Source organism: Chiloscyllium plagiosum, unplaced genomic scaffold (assembly GCF_037043375.1).
Source record: "Chiloscyllium plagiosum isolate Xiang-an unplaced genomic scaffold, Cpla_swu_hap1 HiC_scaffold_3, whole genome shotgun sequence".
NCBI classification, from domain to species: Eukaryota; Metazoa; Chordata; class Chondrichthyes; order Orectolobiformes; family Hemiscylliidae; genus Chiloscyllium; species Chiloscyllium plagiosum.
Window position 1 is genome coordinate 103,507,189 of NW_028270141.1, and position 16,079 is coordinate 103,523,267.

The window sequence follows — 16,079 nt, forward strand, 5'->3', positions numbered from 1 at the left end:
TGCTGCTTGTGCTAACACTTGGAGCTGAATTTTCCCTCCATGAGCAGGAAACAGTATTAAGACTGTTTCCAAGTCTTAATCCTGACCTGAAGTAGAAAGAGTCAATCCTTGGCATTTTCACCACTTCCCAATCTAATTAAAGGCAGTGGTTTTGCTCTTAAAGCTAGGAGGGAATCAGAAGCCTTGCATTACAGCTTGAGAGCAGCACTGGCCCACAATGGATGTTAAGGTTACTGAGAAAAGGGGTTTCATCATGGAGCTGCCGTCTCACAAAACTTTCTAAAAAGGTTAGGCCATCTCTGTTGGGCGACACGGTGGCACAGTGGTTAGCACTGCTGCCTCACAGCGCCAGACACATGGGTTCAATTCCTGCCTCTCTGTGTGGAGTTTGCACATTCTCCCCATGTCTGCGTGGGTTTCCTCCAGGTGCTCTGGTTTCCTCCCACAATCCAAAAATGTGCAGGTTAGATGAATTGGCGAGGCTAAATTGCCCGTAGTGTTAGGTGAAAGGGTAAATGTAGGGGAATGGGTCTGGATGGTTTGCGCTTCAGTGGGTCGGTGTGGACTTGTTGGGCCAAAGGGCCTGTTTCCACACTGTAAGTAATCTAATCTGTTTGAGTGGGGGTAAGCCTTCAACAGGGTGGCCTATGACTGGCTCCCAAGCAGGGAGAAGCACTCAACTTGACTGGTGTCAGCCACCAGACACGTAAAATGCCTCCTAGTGTTTCAGGAAACTGAAGTCCAACTGAAAGTGTCTTCTTTTAAATGCTGTTAATGAGGCTGTAAATAGTTACCCCCCTCTGCATGGGAACGAGTAACACTGTCACCTTCAGCTCTGCCTTAGTAAAGATGGTGAGCACCAGGAGCTTAGTCAAGAGACCAGTTTGCTGTTCGCTGTTGATATATCTAGGCCCTGTCTGCCTCTATTCTAACCTCCTGTGAGGCTGGACAATCCCACACAAGACTGTGCACGGATTGACATTGTGAACTGTCTATTTGACCTACGTGCAAGCTGAATAGGAACCCACTGCATGGACACTAATTCATGGGTCCGTTGCCTAGCAGCAGGAGATATGGAAGCCCAGACTTCTCATTGGGCCAGGAGACTCAGGAAGAGTTGAGGAGGTTGCATACCCCTAGGTAGATTTAGTGTATGCTTTCAGTACTCCATTTTCCCACTTTACCTACCCACCTACTCATCTAGTACCTAAGCACAGAGCAGAAAAAAAATGCTATTACTTATTGTTCTATGTTGTACTCTACATTCAATGGAGAAAAGCAATCTCATCCATAAAACACATTTTGACAGGGTTGACAGCTCTTCACAGGTCAACGACACATGGAGGCAAAGGCCGCAAGCCGGTGACCAAAGAGCACATACTGTTACTTTGAAACTCCCTTTAAAAGGGAGACATGAGTACGCACAAACCCACTATCATGTACAGAAACCTGTGGGATCCCTAGCAATCCTGATGTATCAGCTCCCTATTTGCTGGGCTCCTCCCTGCCACAGGGAGCACTGACCATCTACAGAGGAACCACGAGTATCAGATGATCTCTCCAACATTCCCCTATACGAGGGGGGGCAAACAGGTTGGGGCGGGTTTGGATGGGTGGGGTTGGAGCGGACGGTGGAGGGGGGTGTGGGGGAGGCGGTGGAGGGGGCCAGGGGTGGGGTTTGACAGGGTTGTGGGTGGGGAGGTGGATGCAGGGGGGCTGAGGTGGGGGGTGGGGAGCAGGGGAATTGCGCACGGTGTGCTGCTGCCTAGTGTCCTGAACAGGGAGCGAACTTAGCAAGTGCTCGCTATGTCAATCCCTTTGAGGCTAGGGAGGTGGGGTGGATCTCAGCAATACTGCAGGTCCCTTACACAAAGTGTGTGTCTCTGCTCAGAAACAAACCTTGAGACAGAGAGAGGAAGCAAGACAAGCAGAGCGGGGAAAAGGAAACTTCAGGAAACTCCAAGCCTCAGAGGAGAGGCATGAATCAATTAGCCGTATAATCAATTATACAAACAAAATTGTACCTGCCCATCTCATTCGGATAAGCGAGGTTCCCCTGCACATTGACAGCAATCCCCTGAACACATAGGCCAGGGAAAGAACAGTGATGTTGTAGGATGAGGGACGATGGTGACAACAGGACCTATTGACCCCTACATGCCCCTTGCTTCCATAAGCTGCAGCAGGTTCTCAATACAAATATCTCATGTGGCCATTAAGTTATGCATTGTGCTGACACAAATAAACAACAACCAAGAATGAGTCCAAACGGTGCAATTCTTAAAAATGTACCAAATAATGTAGATTACTTGGTCACACATGCCACCAAAAGAGCCGTCAATAACTCTTCCTCCTCTGTCTGCCACTGTGTCATAGTGTCCTCCTTAGCTCCGTAGCTTGGGTGAAGGGAACCTGCTTGCAAATGGAGTCTGTCAGCCCTGGAAGTTCGGTTAGGTAACCTGAGAGACCATCTTGCCTCGATTGCTGAGAGGTTTTCTTACAAATGCAAGTGCCCCGCCCTCAGCATGAATTTCCATAGGTTGGAGATGAAGGAGCTCTGCCAGCTCATGAATGTCTGAGAGGAAATCTCTAAAGGATCTGGGTGTCGTCTGTCCTCCAGCAGCATGCCTCCTGGCTGCGCCATGTCTCCATGGGAGCAGGATACACTCGACTGCTCACTGGGTTCCCCTCTCCCTGTCCCATCATTTGTGTCCTGAGGGCCAGTGGCTGAGGCGATGGGATGCTGATGTGCTCACTTCTCCAGTTGACCCTGAGGGTGCTGGAGCTGCCCACATGACTGTCTGCACTGCTGCAGCTTCTGGGCAATGAGGGTCATTCTCCCCCATGTGCCCTGCCTTTTGCTCCTGTTCCTTGCTGTGTAGTGACATCCCTGATGCTCAACACTACACGGTCCTGTCCTGCCTGGGGTTGAGATGGTCCCTGAGTGCTAGCGACCTGGAGAGTTTCTCCTTGCCCAGCTGTGGAGCTATCACAGTGAGATGCTCACCAGATTCTGCCCCCACACTCTCTAAGGCTAACATTGCCACCAAGGTTCGTATCTGAAGGGGGGGAGAGGGTGGGGTGTGCAGGAGGCAGCCTTGCTGCTATCATCTCAATAACTACCTACCCCTGCGCCATTGTCGCTTTGGTGATGGACAGAAGTGTCTCTTCCATAGGGGTGAGGACATGCAGGCACATTGTCTCCCAGATCCTGTGCGTCCAGTATTATACTGTCTTGTAATGCAAGTGAGAAGTAAGGCTATCACTGATGTAGTGTAATATGGGAGATGTAGCTTGTATTTAAATAGCTAATAGCATGTGCAAAAGCTTCCAAAATGAAGCTAAGGCTTGCAGCAGTAAGTAATGAATGTTGATACGTTGAGCAGTATATGAAGTTTGTTGTGCAATCAGTGGGATAAGACATTTGAAATGTATTTATGGAGGTCATTGGTGCACTTCTTGTAGCACTGCATCTACATCTTTGGGATTTGACTGTTAACATTGATTATCAATCCTATCAGATCCTGAGAGCCTTATTCTATCACTCTCCTGATGTGCCATGTAGATTGTTGGCAGGTTTTGGCGGGGGTGGGGGGGTGGTCAGACAGTAAGTTACTCACTGCAAGATTCCATCCTCTGACCTACTCTTGTCGCTACAGCATTTATATAGTGTTATGGGAACGTGGACAAGCTTGGCAGTGATCTGACTTAATTGACCATAATCTTTTAAAGAATGAAATGTGTGGAAGAACCAAAGCTTAAAAAATAAGTGTCAGGATTCCTAGGTTGCATAGAAATTCCTAAAAAATAAGTCTTTATTAAATGCACCTCAAAATACACACACATAGGTGATCATGGCTAAAACGATATACTGTACTGAGCATATAAGACAATAATTCTAAATTTGCAGTTTGAATTTGTATACACCATGTGTACAACTTAGATTCTTACACTCAGATATAAAATGAGTAACTTTGGATTAACAAACAATGGTTGAATATTTCCTTCTCCCCTACATTGACTGAACTTTAAACAGTCGATGCAGTCAAGACAGATCCTGGCCAGATGTTAGCGACAGTGTAGTTGAGAAAACATCTCCAAACTGTATCACCTTTACAAGGGATTCCAATTCTTCTTTTTAGAATATATAGCCTTGGAAACAGCCTCATACAAAGTCTCTCCAACTTGGACTGCCTCAATGACTGCTCACATCTTGGTATTTCAGTACCTTTTTCCTGAGACAACATTCGCCAGGAGTCTTGAGACTGCTCCCAAGAGTTTGACACAACTTCAGCTTTTATCAAAGCACTAGCCTCACTAAGCTGTCGCTGAATTTCTCTAAGTTTTGCCTTTCCTCAGCTTAGTAAAGCAAATGTTGCCTGTTGACTTCTTTCACCCCACTGTCAGTTACATTGAACTATCAATGGCTTCCAAGAACATTTCCTGGCCTAACTGTCTGGGGTCATATGGCATGTGTGCTGCCTGAACCAAGTTCAGAACTCAGTTAGCTTTAAAACTGCAACACCTAAAAAAAACACATACCTAGATAACCTGAAAAATCAGAGAAATGTCATAATCTCCACTCATCTCCATGTCAAAGTAACCTACTCCAGGCTGTCTTTAAATTGGCCTTTAGGGTTTAGTGAATACTTTTAAGCTAATTTAGCTTTGTCACCCTCTGGGCTGCTATTACAACAAGCTTTCCACTCCCAAATCTCTGCCACCTTACCCATTGTCTACTTTATGAACATAATAAACTATACTTTAACAGTTGAAAACCATTGAATAGCAGAACACCTCTTTATAGTATATAAACTTGAAACCAGCTGCATAGTCCATTTGTACAATAGTTTGGCAGTTGGATTTCAGCCAGGACCCCGTTAAATTCTCTAAGTTTTCACACAGACTGTTCAGATCAGCTATGTAAATAGAGTCAAGAATCTATAAAATGATTAGGCAGTTTGATTGCAAGCAAGAGTCTGTAAAACTCCCAGAAAAACAAAGTGACCTCAGAACTGACATCTCAGCTGATCTCTGAGATGTAATGGGAAAAGATTAAATATGTACACGTTGTTATTATATTAGGCTACCGTTTCAATAATGAGAAATATATACTACCCTTTTTAGCCATGAGATTAGATTTATTAATTCATCGGAAAACATTTCCACAATTAAAATGTTGATCTTTTATGTGACATATTATCAAGTTGTAAGTTTGCTCGCTGAGCTGGAAGGTTCGTTCTCAGATGCTTCGTCGCCATGCTGGGTAGCATCATCAGTAAGCGTCCAGTGAAGCACTATTGTACTGTCCTGCTTTCTATTTATGTGTCTTGGTCTGTTGTGGTCGGAGATATCACCTCCAGTTCTTTTTCTGAGAGGTAGGTAAATGGGGTCCAAATCGATGTGTTTTTTAAATGGAGTTCCGGTTTGAATGCTAGGCCTCTAGGAATTCCCGTGCATGTCTTTATTTAGCCTGTGCCAGGATGGATGTGTTGTCCTAGTTGAACTGGTGTCCCTCATTGTCTGTGAGTAAGGATACTAGTGTCATAATCTCCACTCATCTTTTTTGTTGGCTAGTCAGTACTAGTCTATCCTGGTGGCTAGTTTCCTGCCAGTCTGTCCGACGTAATGTTTGTTGAAGTCTTTGCAGGATATTTTGTATATGACTGACGAAGGGCTTTTACCCGAAACATTGATTTTCCTGCTCCTCGGATGCTGCCTGACCTGCTGTGCTTTTTCAGCACCACTCTAATCTTGACTCTGATCTCCAGCATCTGCAGTCCTCACTTTCGCCATTTTGTATATGACTTTCGTTCTGCTTGTTGATGGGGGGTCCTTTAGATTCGTCAAGAGTTGGTTCAGTGTGTTGGTAGGTTTGCGGGCTACCATGATGCCAAGAGGCCGGAGTAGTCTGGTTGTCATCTCCAAGGTGTCTTTAATGTATGGAGTCTCTGGATGTATTGTGTCTTCTTGTTTAGGTTTGTTGTGTAAGAATTGGTGGCACAGTGGTGTGGGCGGCACGGTGGCACAGTGGTGTGGGCGGCACGGTGGCACAGTGGTTAGCACTGCTGCCTCACAGCGCCAGAGACCCGGGTTCAGTTCCCACCTCAGGCGACTGACTGTGTGGAGTTTGCACGTTCTCCCTGTCTCTGCGTGGGTTTCCTCCGGGTGCTCCTGTTTCCTCCCACAGTCCAAAGATGTGCAGGTCAGGTGAATTGACCATACTAAATTGCCCGTAGTGTTAGGTAAGGGGTAAATGTAGGGGTATGGATGGGTTGCGCTTCGGCGGGGTGGTGTGGACTTGTTGGGCTGAAGGGCCTGTTTCCACACTGTAATGTAATGTAATCTAATCTCATCTAATTGGCAGACTGTGCTTATCAGGTACTCGTTTTTGAATACATTGTATAGGTGCTTTTCTTTGGCATCTCCCAGTTCCTGGGTGCATTGCAGAACATTTTCCAATGAATTAATAAATAATGTCCTGATGCAGCTCTGTTTTTGAGTGTTGGAATGATTGCTCCTGTAGTTGAGTATCTGGTCAGTGTGTGCGGCTTTCCTGTAGACGCTGGTCTGCAGCTCTCCATTGGTTTTTCATTCTACTGTGACATCTAGGAAGGGAAGTCTGTTGTTGTTCTCTTCCTCTTTGGTTTACCAAAAGACACAACCAACTAGCACTAGTATCCATACACACAGACAATGAGGGACATCAGTTCAGCTGGGACAATACATCCATCCTGGGACAGGCTAAACAAAGGCATGCATAGGAATTCCAAGAGGTCTGGCATTCAAACCGGATCTCCATCAACAAACACATCGATTTGGACCCCATTTACTAACCTCTCAGAAAAAGAACAGGAAATGATATCACCCACCACAACAGACCAATACACAGCAGCAACCTCAACAGAGGCTCACTGATGATTTTACCTAGCATGTCTGAGAACAAACCTTCCAGTTCAGCGAGCAAACGTCCAACCTGAACCACAACCTGAGCTACAAATCTTCACAAAATTCGCAGACAACTTGTCAATTTGCAAAATTCACAATTTGGCAAACATAGTGCTTAATGTATTCCAATCATAACAGTTTCATGACTCACTTTAACAGACACAAATACATGACATGCTAAAGGCTTTCATAATGAACTTGGAAAAGACAAAACCATTTTACTTACCCATTACTCCTGCCATCTTCAACCCATGATGCTTTACACCACCATGAACCCAGCAGCTCTTAGAGTTCATCCAGCTCCATAAACATGTAAAAGACTTGGCAAAAACAGCTTCTCAATAAGCCCACAATGCTGTTAATTGGCTGATTGGCCATTCAGTGATCATTTTTGTTCCAGGCTCATTTGATTCCAGTCAGGACCATAAAACTGCAGCACTTAGTTTGTCACGAAGAAATTAGATTACTTACATTAGATTAGATTAGATTAGATTAGATTAGATTAGATTACTTACAGTGTGGAAACAGGCCCTTCGGCCCAACAAGTCCACACCGACCCGCCGAAGCGTAACCCACCCAGACCCATTCTCCTACATTTACCCCTTCACCTAACACTACGGGCAATTTAGCATGGCCAATTCACCTAACCCCTGCACATTTTTGGATTGTGGGAGGAAACCGGAGCACCCGGAGGAAACCCACGCAGACACGGGGAGAATGTGCAAACTCCACACAGAGAGTCGCCTGAGGCGGGAATTGAACCCGGATCTCTGGCGCTGTGAAGCAGCAGTGCTAACCACTGTGCTACCGTGCCGCCCACCAATGTTTACTACAACTTGAGGAAACAACTCGAGAGTGTGGGTAAACAATAATAACTTATTATAACAACTTATTACATTTCTAAAATGGGTTTAACAAAGAATCATTAGTAATGATATTTGTGCAATGCTAATAGTGAGAATGAATGTACCTTACAACGCCCAAAGGATTTCTTTAGCTGAATATTTGGATATAATTTTAAATGACTTTTACAACTGCTTTCTAAAAGCCCTGCATTCTTGAGAAATAACTTGTAATGTTAATTGTATTGACGGTATTAAACATGGATGAATTTTGCTGAACTCATCTACGTTAAACCAACAGTAATTGCCATTCTGTAACTGTTATACTACGTTAATTTCAGCTGTCTGTTTAGGATTGTCAGTGATGCAGACATGTCAACCTTGGAAACTGACAAAATAATAAAAGAAAGAGCACCTTTCTGTCAACACCTTTCACAATCTATGAATGCCCCTAAGTGGGTTTGCAGCCAATTAATTATTTTTGAAGTGTAATAATGTAAGAAAAAGTATCCAAAACCCGACAGAGCATAAACAGCCCTAAAGGCCCTCTGACCTGTGAAAAGAACTTCATAAGTTAAGCTGTAAATATGCCCAGCATTCCATGCCATTCATGCAGAAGGCATAACCTAAAGTACACAAAAGTGCTGCTTGCAACACTAGCACATTCAGAACTTACCAAAGGTAAATGTGAATGCTGAAGAAACAAAGTTCACTTTCTAAAGGGACTTGAACCCTTTCCAGAAAAGTATCTTTTCTCTTTCACTCAGTGTGTTTTCTGAATTTTTGGAGTGTACTGTCTTTCAAGCCAAAAAATAAATGTATCCTGGAATGGTTATAGATATTTTAAGTCTGACTTCAAAACAAAATCACAGAGTCCAATAAATCTAACCCAGATGTAATATGCAAATTTGTAAACTGAAATCTATCCAACTCATACCTGCAAGAATGCCAAGGAGCAGTGCATTTCAGATGCAGTCAACAAACTGACTCATTATTGGATCTGTTCCTGACCTTGATCCCACAGCGGACCAGAGGCAGGTGGAGATTGAGTGAATTAAGGGATTGCTGATTTAATAGTACAGGCACTCTCTCGCTCACTCTGAATACTGTATAGTAACAAAGTGACCTCCACCAGCAGCCAGCGAACAAACTGGAAATTGTTTTCAAAGGTATAGAACATAAATGAGCATTAACAGTGGGTACAATCAGACCAAGTGTCCCTGCTGTCTATTATTGTAACTGCATCCTATGTGCAGGAATCTCACTATAATTCTTTAAATTACATAACCCTTACCACCGTTTCAAACCTGCTCCCTCTAATACTTCCAAACGCTGGTGATTCTGACATCAATGGTTAAGCAAAACCACTTAAGGTATTAAGTAGGAGCAAATGCACAAAAAAACTACAGCAGCTCTTCAAGCAATCTTAAACAAATTACTCTTCGAATAAAGGAGCTTCCGGCATGCTTCAAACTTGTTTTTTTTGTGTGTGGAACATTACTGTTTAAGTTGGTTTTAGCAGCTTCTTTGTTTTATATATACCATCTTCGAGAAACAAGAAAACATGAAGCCTTTATAACTACAACTTTCAAAAACCATCAGCTCATCTGATTTTCTGTTGCCTGAGGACTAGACAAGCATACAACTTAGGAACAGGCCTAGGCCACTCAACCCCTCATTGCCATTTAATAAGATAATGACAGATCTGATTACTCCAAGCTTTGGCCTTCTGGATACCTTTCACCTCTTATCAAGAATCTACCTACCTTTGCCTTAAAAATATACATGACTTTGCTTCCTCCTCCTTTTAAGGAAGGCTATTCCAAAGACTCAGGACACTCAGAGGAAAAGTTTCCTCCTTGTCTCTGTCTTAAACAGGCACTTCCATTTTGAAGTGATGCCAGTTTTCGATTTCCTCACATCCATCCTTTTATGCCTATTTTCTGTTTCCTATTAACTGGTCTAACTTCAGTCCATGCCAATATGTTATCCCCTACACCATGAGCTGTTCTTTTCCACAATAACTTTTGATTATGTATGTTGTAATGTCTGAATGACATAGAGCCAGACGGCTGAGCGTCCGAACAAGACAACTTTTTATTATATAAGTATGTACACAGGGCTGATGAAAAGACTGTCTCCCCAGTTGTAGTTTGTCCCACATGTAAGTTTTAGAATTCTTCCAGGTACGCAGGGATCCTGATTAGCATGTGACTGTAAGTCACCTGAAACTATTAATTTTTAATTCTATGTAAAACCAGAAAAGTCTATGGTTGGCACATTCTGCTGTCGTTGTGCTCTGTCTGAGGTTAATTAGTTCTTCCACGTTGCACATTTTATAATAATCATTCCTCTTTTTGGTTCAGAACAGTTCTCCACTATATTACAGTGATTAGTTTCTTGCAACATTATGCATGATTTTAAACAGATTTCCTCTTGGTCTGTTTATCACAATCGTATCTCTCCGCGGTTAAAGGACTTCCTGTTTCATACATTTTCTTTGTAGTCCTGTCCTTCTTTGTAGACCTGTCCTTCTTTGTAAGTTTTAAATAGTTCTCAGTTTTTAGGCCTGTATGTCTCAACCTATCCTACTTGCTACTATGTGTTACCCCTTCTATATACTTAGCTATTAATTTCTATGTCTAAATTTCCTAGCAATGCACAATTAATGCTGGTCACAAGAAATTTCTGGTCAACCAGTTACTGGCTTTTTCAGTTCACCTTGCCACACGTTTGATTGGCTGGTACTGACAACTTCCAATCCCATATTTTGAGATGAAAGGACGATAGTTTAAGAAGTGAATGATTTGATATGTGAAAAAATCTACCTACTGAAAACGAAACTAATTCTAATTTTACGTGGACTAAGACAGAAAGCAACAATGAGTACAACATTTTGACTCATCTGATGTTCATCTGATCCTTCACACATTTAATTTGATATTCTTCAAACTATGATCAGATTACTACTTACTTCTTTTTATTGTTATTATTCCATTGATGTGAATGATATATCATGTAGAAATAAAATTGCTAATTTTTCCACATTCTGTGTATATAAAAAGTGACCATAAATAGTAATTGTATTATCGATTTAGCACATGAATGTATTTTTAAATAAATTAATTGCAGCTTTCTGTTTCCTAAATGCTGACACATCTTCTTCTGTTTCTCTGTAGACTTTAATTTCTCTTTATTTTTGATTATATGGGAAAAGTCCACAGACCATAATAAGTTGAGCTACTGGATTTGGGAAAACTCCAAAACTGAGAGTTGCGCCATAAATTATGTAATCTCCAGTGTCATTGTAAATCAATCCTGCTGCCATTTCCTGATCTAATTCTCAAATGATCCTTTTTTTTGAGCAAGAGAATTATTGCAGTATGTGTGACATGGGGTGCAGAACTGTGATTTATGAGTTTTAATTACTTTTTCCCTTTTTCTCTAACATTTGTTTACCTTTGACCTAAGGGGTCATTCTAATTTCCTGTTTTAATGTAATGAATGGGGCAATAAATATCCCACCAGTCATTGCTGTTGCTGATAGTATATTATTAACTAGTTGCATCTATTAATGTATATGTAAATCATTTTGCACCCACACTTCAAAATAAGACTATTGTGCAATAACCTCATCTATATTAGCCTGTTCTGACTGCACTGTAAATGTACAGTAATGGATTGTATCTTACTGATACCGAGAGTGAACTGAAAGACAGGGAAGAGGATAATTCAGCCTTCCAAGCTAGTAAATAGGGGTTTGCTTAATAAGCATTCTTATTTAACCATGATTTTATTTTACACAAATTTGTTTTTAATTATTATTTATTTTTATAAGAAATTAAAAATTATCTAACTAGTGGTGTCAGAACTAGGTTTGGGATTCAGTGATTTTTCAACTTGTGGTCGTCTCTCGCAATTCATTCTCCACACGTCGCCTATCATTTTGTTTGCCAAATTGCCAGAGGCAACAAAACGTTTCCGAAGATATTTGTTGGATTCACTGAGATGCAGCAAGGCCAAGAAAAACCAACAGGTGGTGGTACCGAGGGGAAACATCCTGTTTCTTTGATATCTTATTTAGATTTGGTTTACATAATTTCTGTGGCTTAGCTGAACTACATGCTGTTATTTATTTAGCTAAATTAAACCACTTACACTAATGAATGTGCAGGTTAGGGAAAACTGGGGCTTACAGTAAGCAAATGTGCTCAATATATCTTCGTTACAATATCTTAAACCTTATTTTATTCATGGGATGTGGATGTCGTTGGATAGGCTGGCACTCCTAATTACTTTGAGGGCTGATTAGAGTCAACTGCATTGTTGTGGGTCTGGAGTCACATGTAGACCAGATAAGAGGGGCAGAATTCCTTTCCTGGAGGACATCAGTGACTCTGATGGGGTTTTAAAAACACTTAAATTAGACTTTTTAGGTGAATTTGAGTTTCACTATCTGCCATGATGGTACTTGAACTCATGTCCTCAGAACATTAGCTCAGGGTTACAGATTACTAGTCCAGTGACATTACCATTACACCCAGCTTCCCCTCTGCTCTCTGTTAGTGATTTATCTGTCACTTATTTTTCTCAATTGTTCATTACTAATAGACCTGACGAGCTAATGATTCATCATTATTTTATTGTCACCTGTTATAATGTGCTTTTACAGGGTAATTCATTATGCCAAAATATAGGTTGTTACTCCACCACTGTGTGCTCCACTGCAGGGGATTTGGCATTTACATTACCTGTAAATGTGCTCATTTAACATATTCCATCATTTTTTTGTACGATTGCAATTTGTATAATTAAATGTATTAGTATCATGATAAGGAATAAAATGTTACTGAAATCTCAAACTAAATGCAATTCTGACTTTCCCCCTTCAGGAGATACCATGACTATTTTAAACACTGCAGACTGGTTGCTAGGTTGCAGCACCCCCGCCTCTGCAACAAGTATGGCAGATTATGGTACAGTGCATGTGCGTGTTAGTGTGGAACATGAGTGCAGTGCTTCTGTTTTCCTTCTTCTCTGAAAACTTGAGCATGTAATAAAATGGTTGTATACAAAAATAATAGTAATTACCATGGAACTTGAGAGTAACAGCATGTTTTGCTTAGAATTAAAACTGTTGTCCTGATCAATTGCTCACAGCCTCATTTTGAAAGAAATTCAAGTCAGTGCTCTGAAAACAAAATAAATATGTTGCAAAAACTCAGTAGATCAAGCAGCTGCTGTGGAGAGAGAAACAAAGGGCAGAATTGTATCTGTGGTGTGCCATTCCCAATGGTAGAACAGGAAGTGGGTGCTACTTTTGCTCTCATGCTGGGTCTCACTCGATTATAATCAAAAGGTAAAGTACAGGCCGTGTGACCAGGAGACACAAGCTCATGTGATGGATGAGGAAGCTTTTCAGTGGTGAAAGCTGCCATCAGCTGGCAATGCAACAGGCATGAGTGGCCTGTAAGATGGTCCAATATGGAGGTTCTTCTAAACCACCACAACTTTCTTGCCCAATCATTGCTATTGACGTAAGAAATACTACAAGCTCAAAAGTGACTGGGCTGTTTTTTAAATTTAAACTTCACTTCTAAGCTTTTCACTTCTTTCATGTGTGTGCACCATCTTTATTTGTTGAAACTGGATTAGTCAGAGAGCTAAATGTCATGGCATGTCTCATGAATGGCATGTGTTGATGTTGTCAGGAGAGTTTGGGCTATTTCTTTACTGTAAAAAGAAAGAATGATAAATTTTGCATTGTCTTTACTGAAAGTTCATTTCAGTGTACAGTGTTGTATACATCACTCTGTGAGACATAGCCAAAGCTGCAGGCTTCAATACACTATAAAGGACATTATCCGAGATCAGTAAGAATTATTAAATAGTGTAAGTGAACACAGAACCTTGGAAGGATTCTGTCAGCTAACTCCCTGAGTTTGAACCACATGGAGACAGGACTGTCACCATCCTTTAGGTCCTACACTTTCTTACATTACATGACTACTGTTCCCATCACAGTTGGAGATGAAGTCCCTCTGTCTTCCACACTTCCATGCTCCAAACCTACTCTATATCCTTCTTTGAGTCACTGTGACATTCCCCAAAACTCCACTCCACACCACTGATTTCTCCTCACCAACCACAAGCTGCCATTCCCCTGCTTCCCTTCCTCATGCTGTACAGCTCAGCATGGAACACTCAGGCGCAGCTTTACAAAGCTGAGTGGCACACACCATCTTTCAAGTGAATGTGCAGCAGACAGTATGAGATTCTCATTATACAGCTAATTTCATTGTGACAGCAGATGCCATTTTTAAAAATGTATTTCACTAATGAGTATTCATGATATCTGAGGTCACACAGTAACCTGCCATAGGATGAGATGAGGCCTGACACACCACTGATTTAATCTCTGCATCTCAACCCACCATCAGGAAGTCAAAGGTTTGGCTCCAGCTTAATTCAGATGCCTGCCCACCACATTTCGCATTTTTGCAGTCTTCATACATTTCAGATCAATAACCTTCCATCAGAACCTACAGCTAACCATCATAAGGAGATTTTTAAAATGTGGAGATGTTTGCTGATGATTATAGTGTTCAAGTCTATTTATTAAATAATAAAGCAGTTTAAAATCATTATTCCTACTTTCTTAATTAAAGTCAGATGCATGTACCTCTGCTGTTTACCACAAAAATTGGATCCCTGTTCTCAGGTTAGCTCATAAATCCAATTAGATTGCAACAAATATTTGACTCTTTTTCAACATTACTCTTGGCATTACTAAAAGAAAACTAATGATGTAGAGTCAAGGTCAGGCAGTAGCTATGGAAAGGGAAAAATGAGTTAACGATTCATTGTCAAAGACTTTTTAATCAGTTTATCAATGTGAAAGAAAACCAGAAATGGCTAGAGAAACTCAAAAGGTCCATCAGTGTCTATGGAGAGAAAGCAGAGTCAATGGTTTGAGTCTAATGACCCTTCATCAGAATGGGATCCACAACATTGACTCTGTTTTCTCTCCATGGATGCTGCCAGACTTTGAGTTTCTCCAGCAATTTCTGTTTTTGTTTCAGACTTCCAGCATCCACAGTTCTTGGATTTTTTTTATTAATCTACTTGAAATGTTCATTCTGCCTTCCTCTCCACAATTGCTGCCTGACCTGCTGAGTTTTATTGTTTTATTTCAGCATTTTATGGTTTTATTTCAGTTTTCCAGTATTTGCACTCATTCGGTTTTAAGCAAGTGCTTGTTCCTTTGATGTGGCCACATTCGTCCTGTAATATACAGCTTGAGCTGCAGTAATAGTGACATCATGCAGTTGCCAAGAACCAGAGAACCTGATTAAAATGTTTTGAGAAAAACCAGGAGTATGTTTAACTTGAATACTGTTGTGCATTTGAATGATATGAATGACTGTAAAACTGTCAGAAAAGTGGGGTATACCCACTTTTGTTGGAATACTATAGCACAAAAAGAATTATATTCTTCTTCACCAATCCTCAAACATTTTCAAATTTCAGCAATATAATCAGGGGCATGTTCAGGCCAATATTTCATACATTCCAGTGTATTCCCAAGAGTAGCCAAACAAGTTGCTGCTTGAGGTCATTACACTTGACAACAGTCAGTGGGTCTGTCGTCCTGATGTGTTTTCTTAGTATTTGTTTTTGCTGTTGTCTACAACTCTCAGGGGCAGGGCAAGGTGGCAGACCCTAAGTCTACCTCAGCAAAATGGGAATTGAGCCCATGCTGTTGACATTACTCAGAATCACAGGGCGAGCCAAGTAAGCTAACCAGTCCCAATTTGTCAGTAGCACTGTTTAGTTACTGAAGATTGACCAATAAATTCCACAGTGTAACCTTGTCTTCATAGGATGCACAAATCTTTAGAATGACCTAAAACTGGAAATGAAAATTATCCCATATTTTAACTGAAAATCTCTGCAATAAAAACTTCTCCAACATTATATTTTATGGTGTGCGTTTTGCAATTAAGTTATTTCCAAGATATTACCGCAACTTATATTAAGTCAGCGTTTATGGAAATTGCATTTTTCTAACGTGGCTTTTGAATTTTGAGCACTGATGATAATCAGAGATGAGAGGTGAAAATTGACTCCAGGTTGCTTACTAACTGAGTGTAGACAATGATGCATGTGGTGGAATAGGTCTCCCCAGAATAAATAGGCTTCGTTTTCAGAAGACTGGTGAGCTATGAGCGCCTAGAGTCCATCCTCAGCAGATCACTAGAAAATTGAGGGTGAATGTTGGACTGCTTC

At 41.4% G+C, this 16,079-nt stretch overlaps 1 protein-coding gene across 28 annotated transcripts in view; it reads left to right on the plus strand.

Moving 5' to 3' along the window:
* Positions 1–16,079, plus strand: part of eya4 (EYA transcriptional coactivator and phosphatase 4) — a 680,435-nt gene that overhangs the window by 497,962 nt on the left and 166,394 nt on the right. For 15 of the 28 annotated variants that reach the window (XM_043686452.2, XM_043686478.2, XM_043686470.2 and 12 more), the window contains one exon: positions 12,683–12,766. The exons of 6 other annotated variants lie outside the window; for them this stretch is intronic. In XM_043686452.2, the coding sequence (XP_043542387.1) occupies positions 12,683–12,766 (84 nt within the window). Of the gene's footprint in view, positions 1–12,682; positions 12,778–16,079 lie in introns of those variants that run through there. 7 more of the 28 variants (XM_043686590.2, XM_043686584.2, XM_043686456.2 and 4 more) reach the window with 3 other exon arrangements.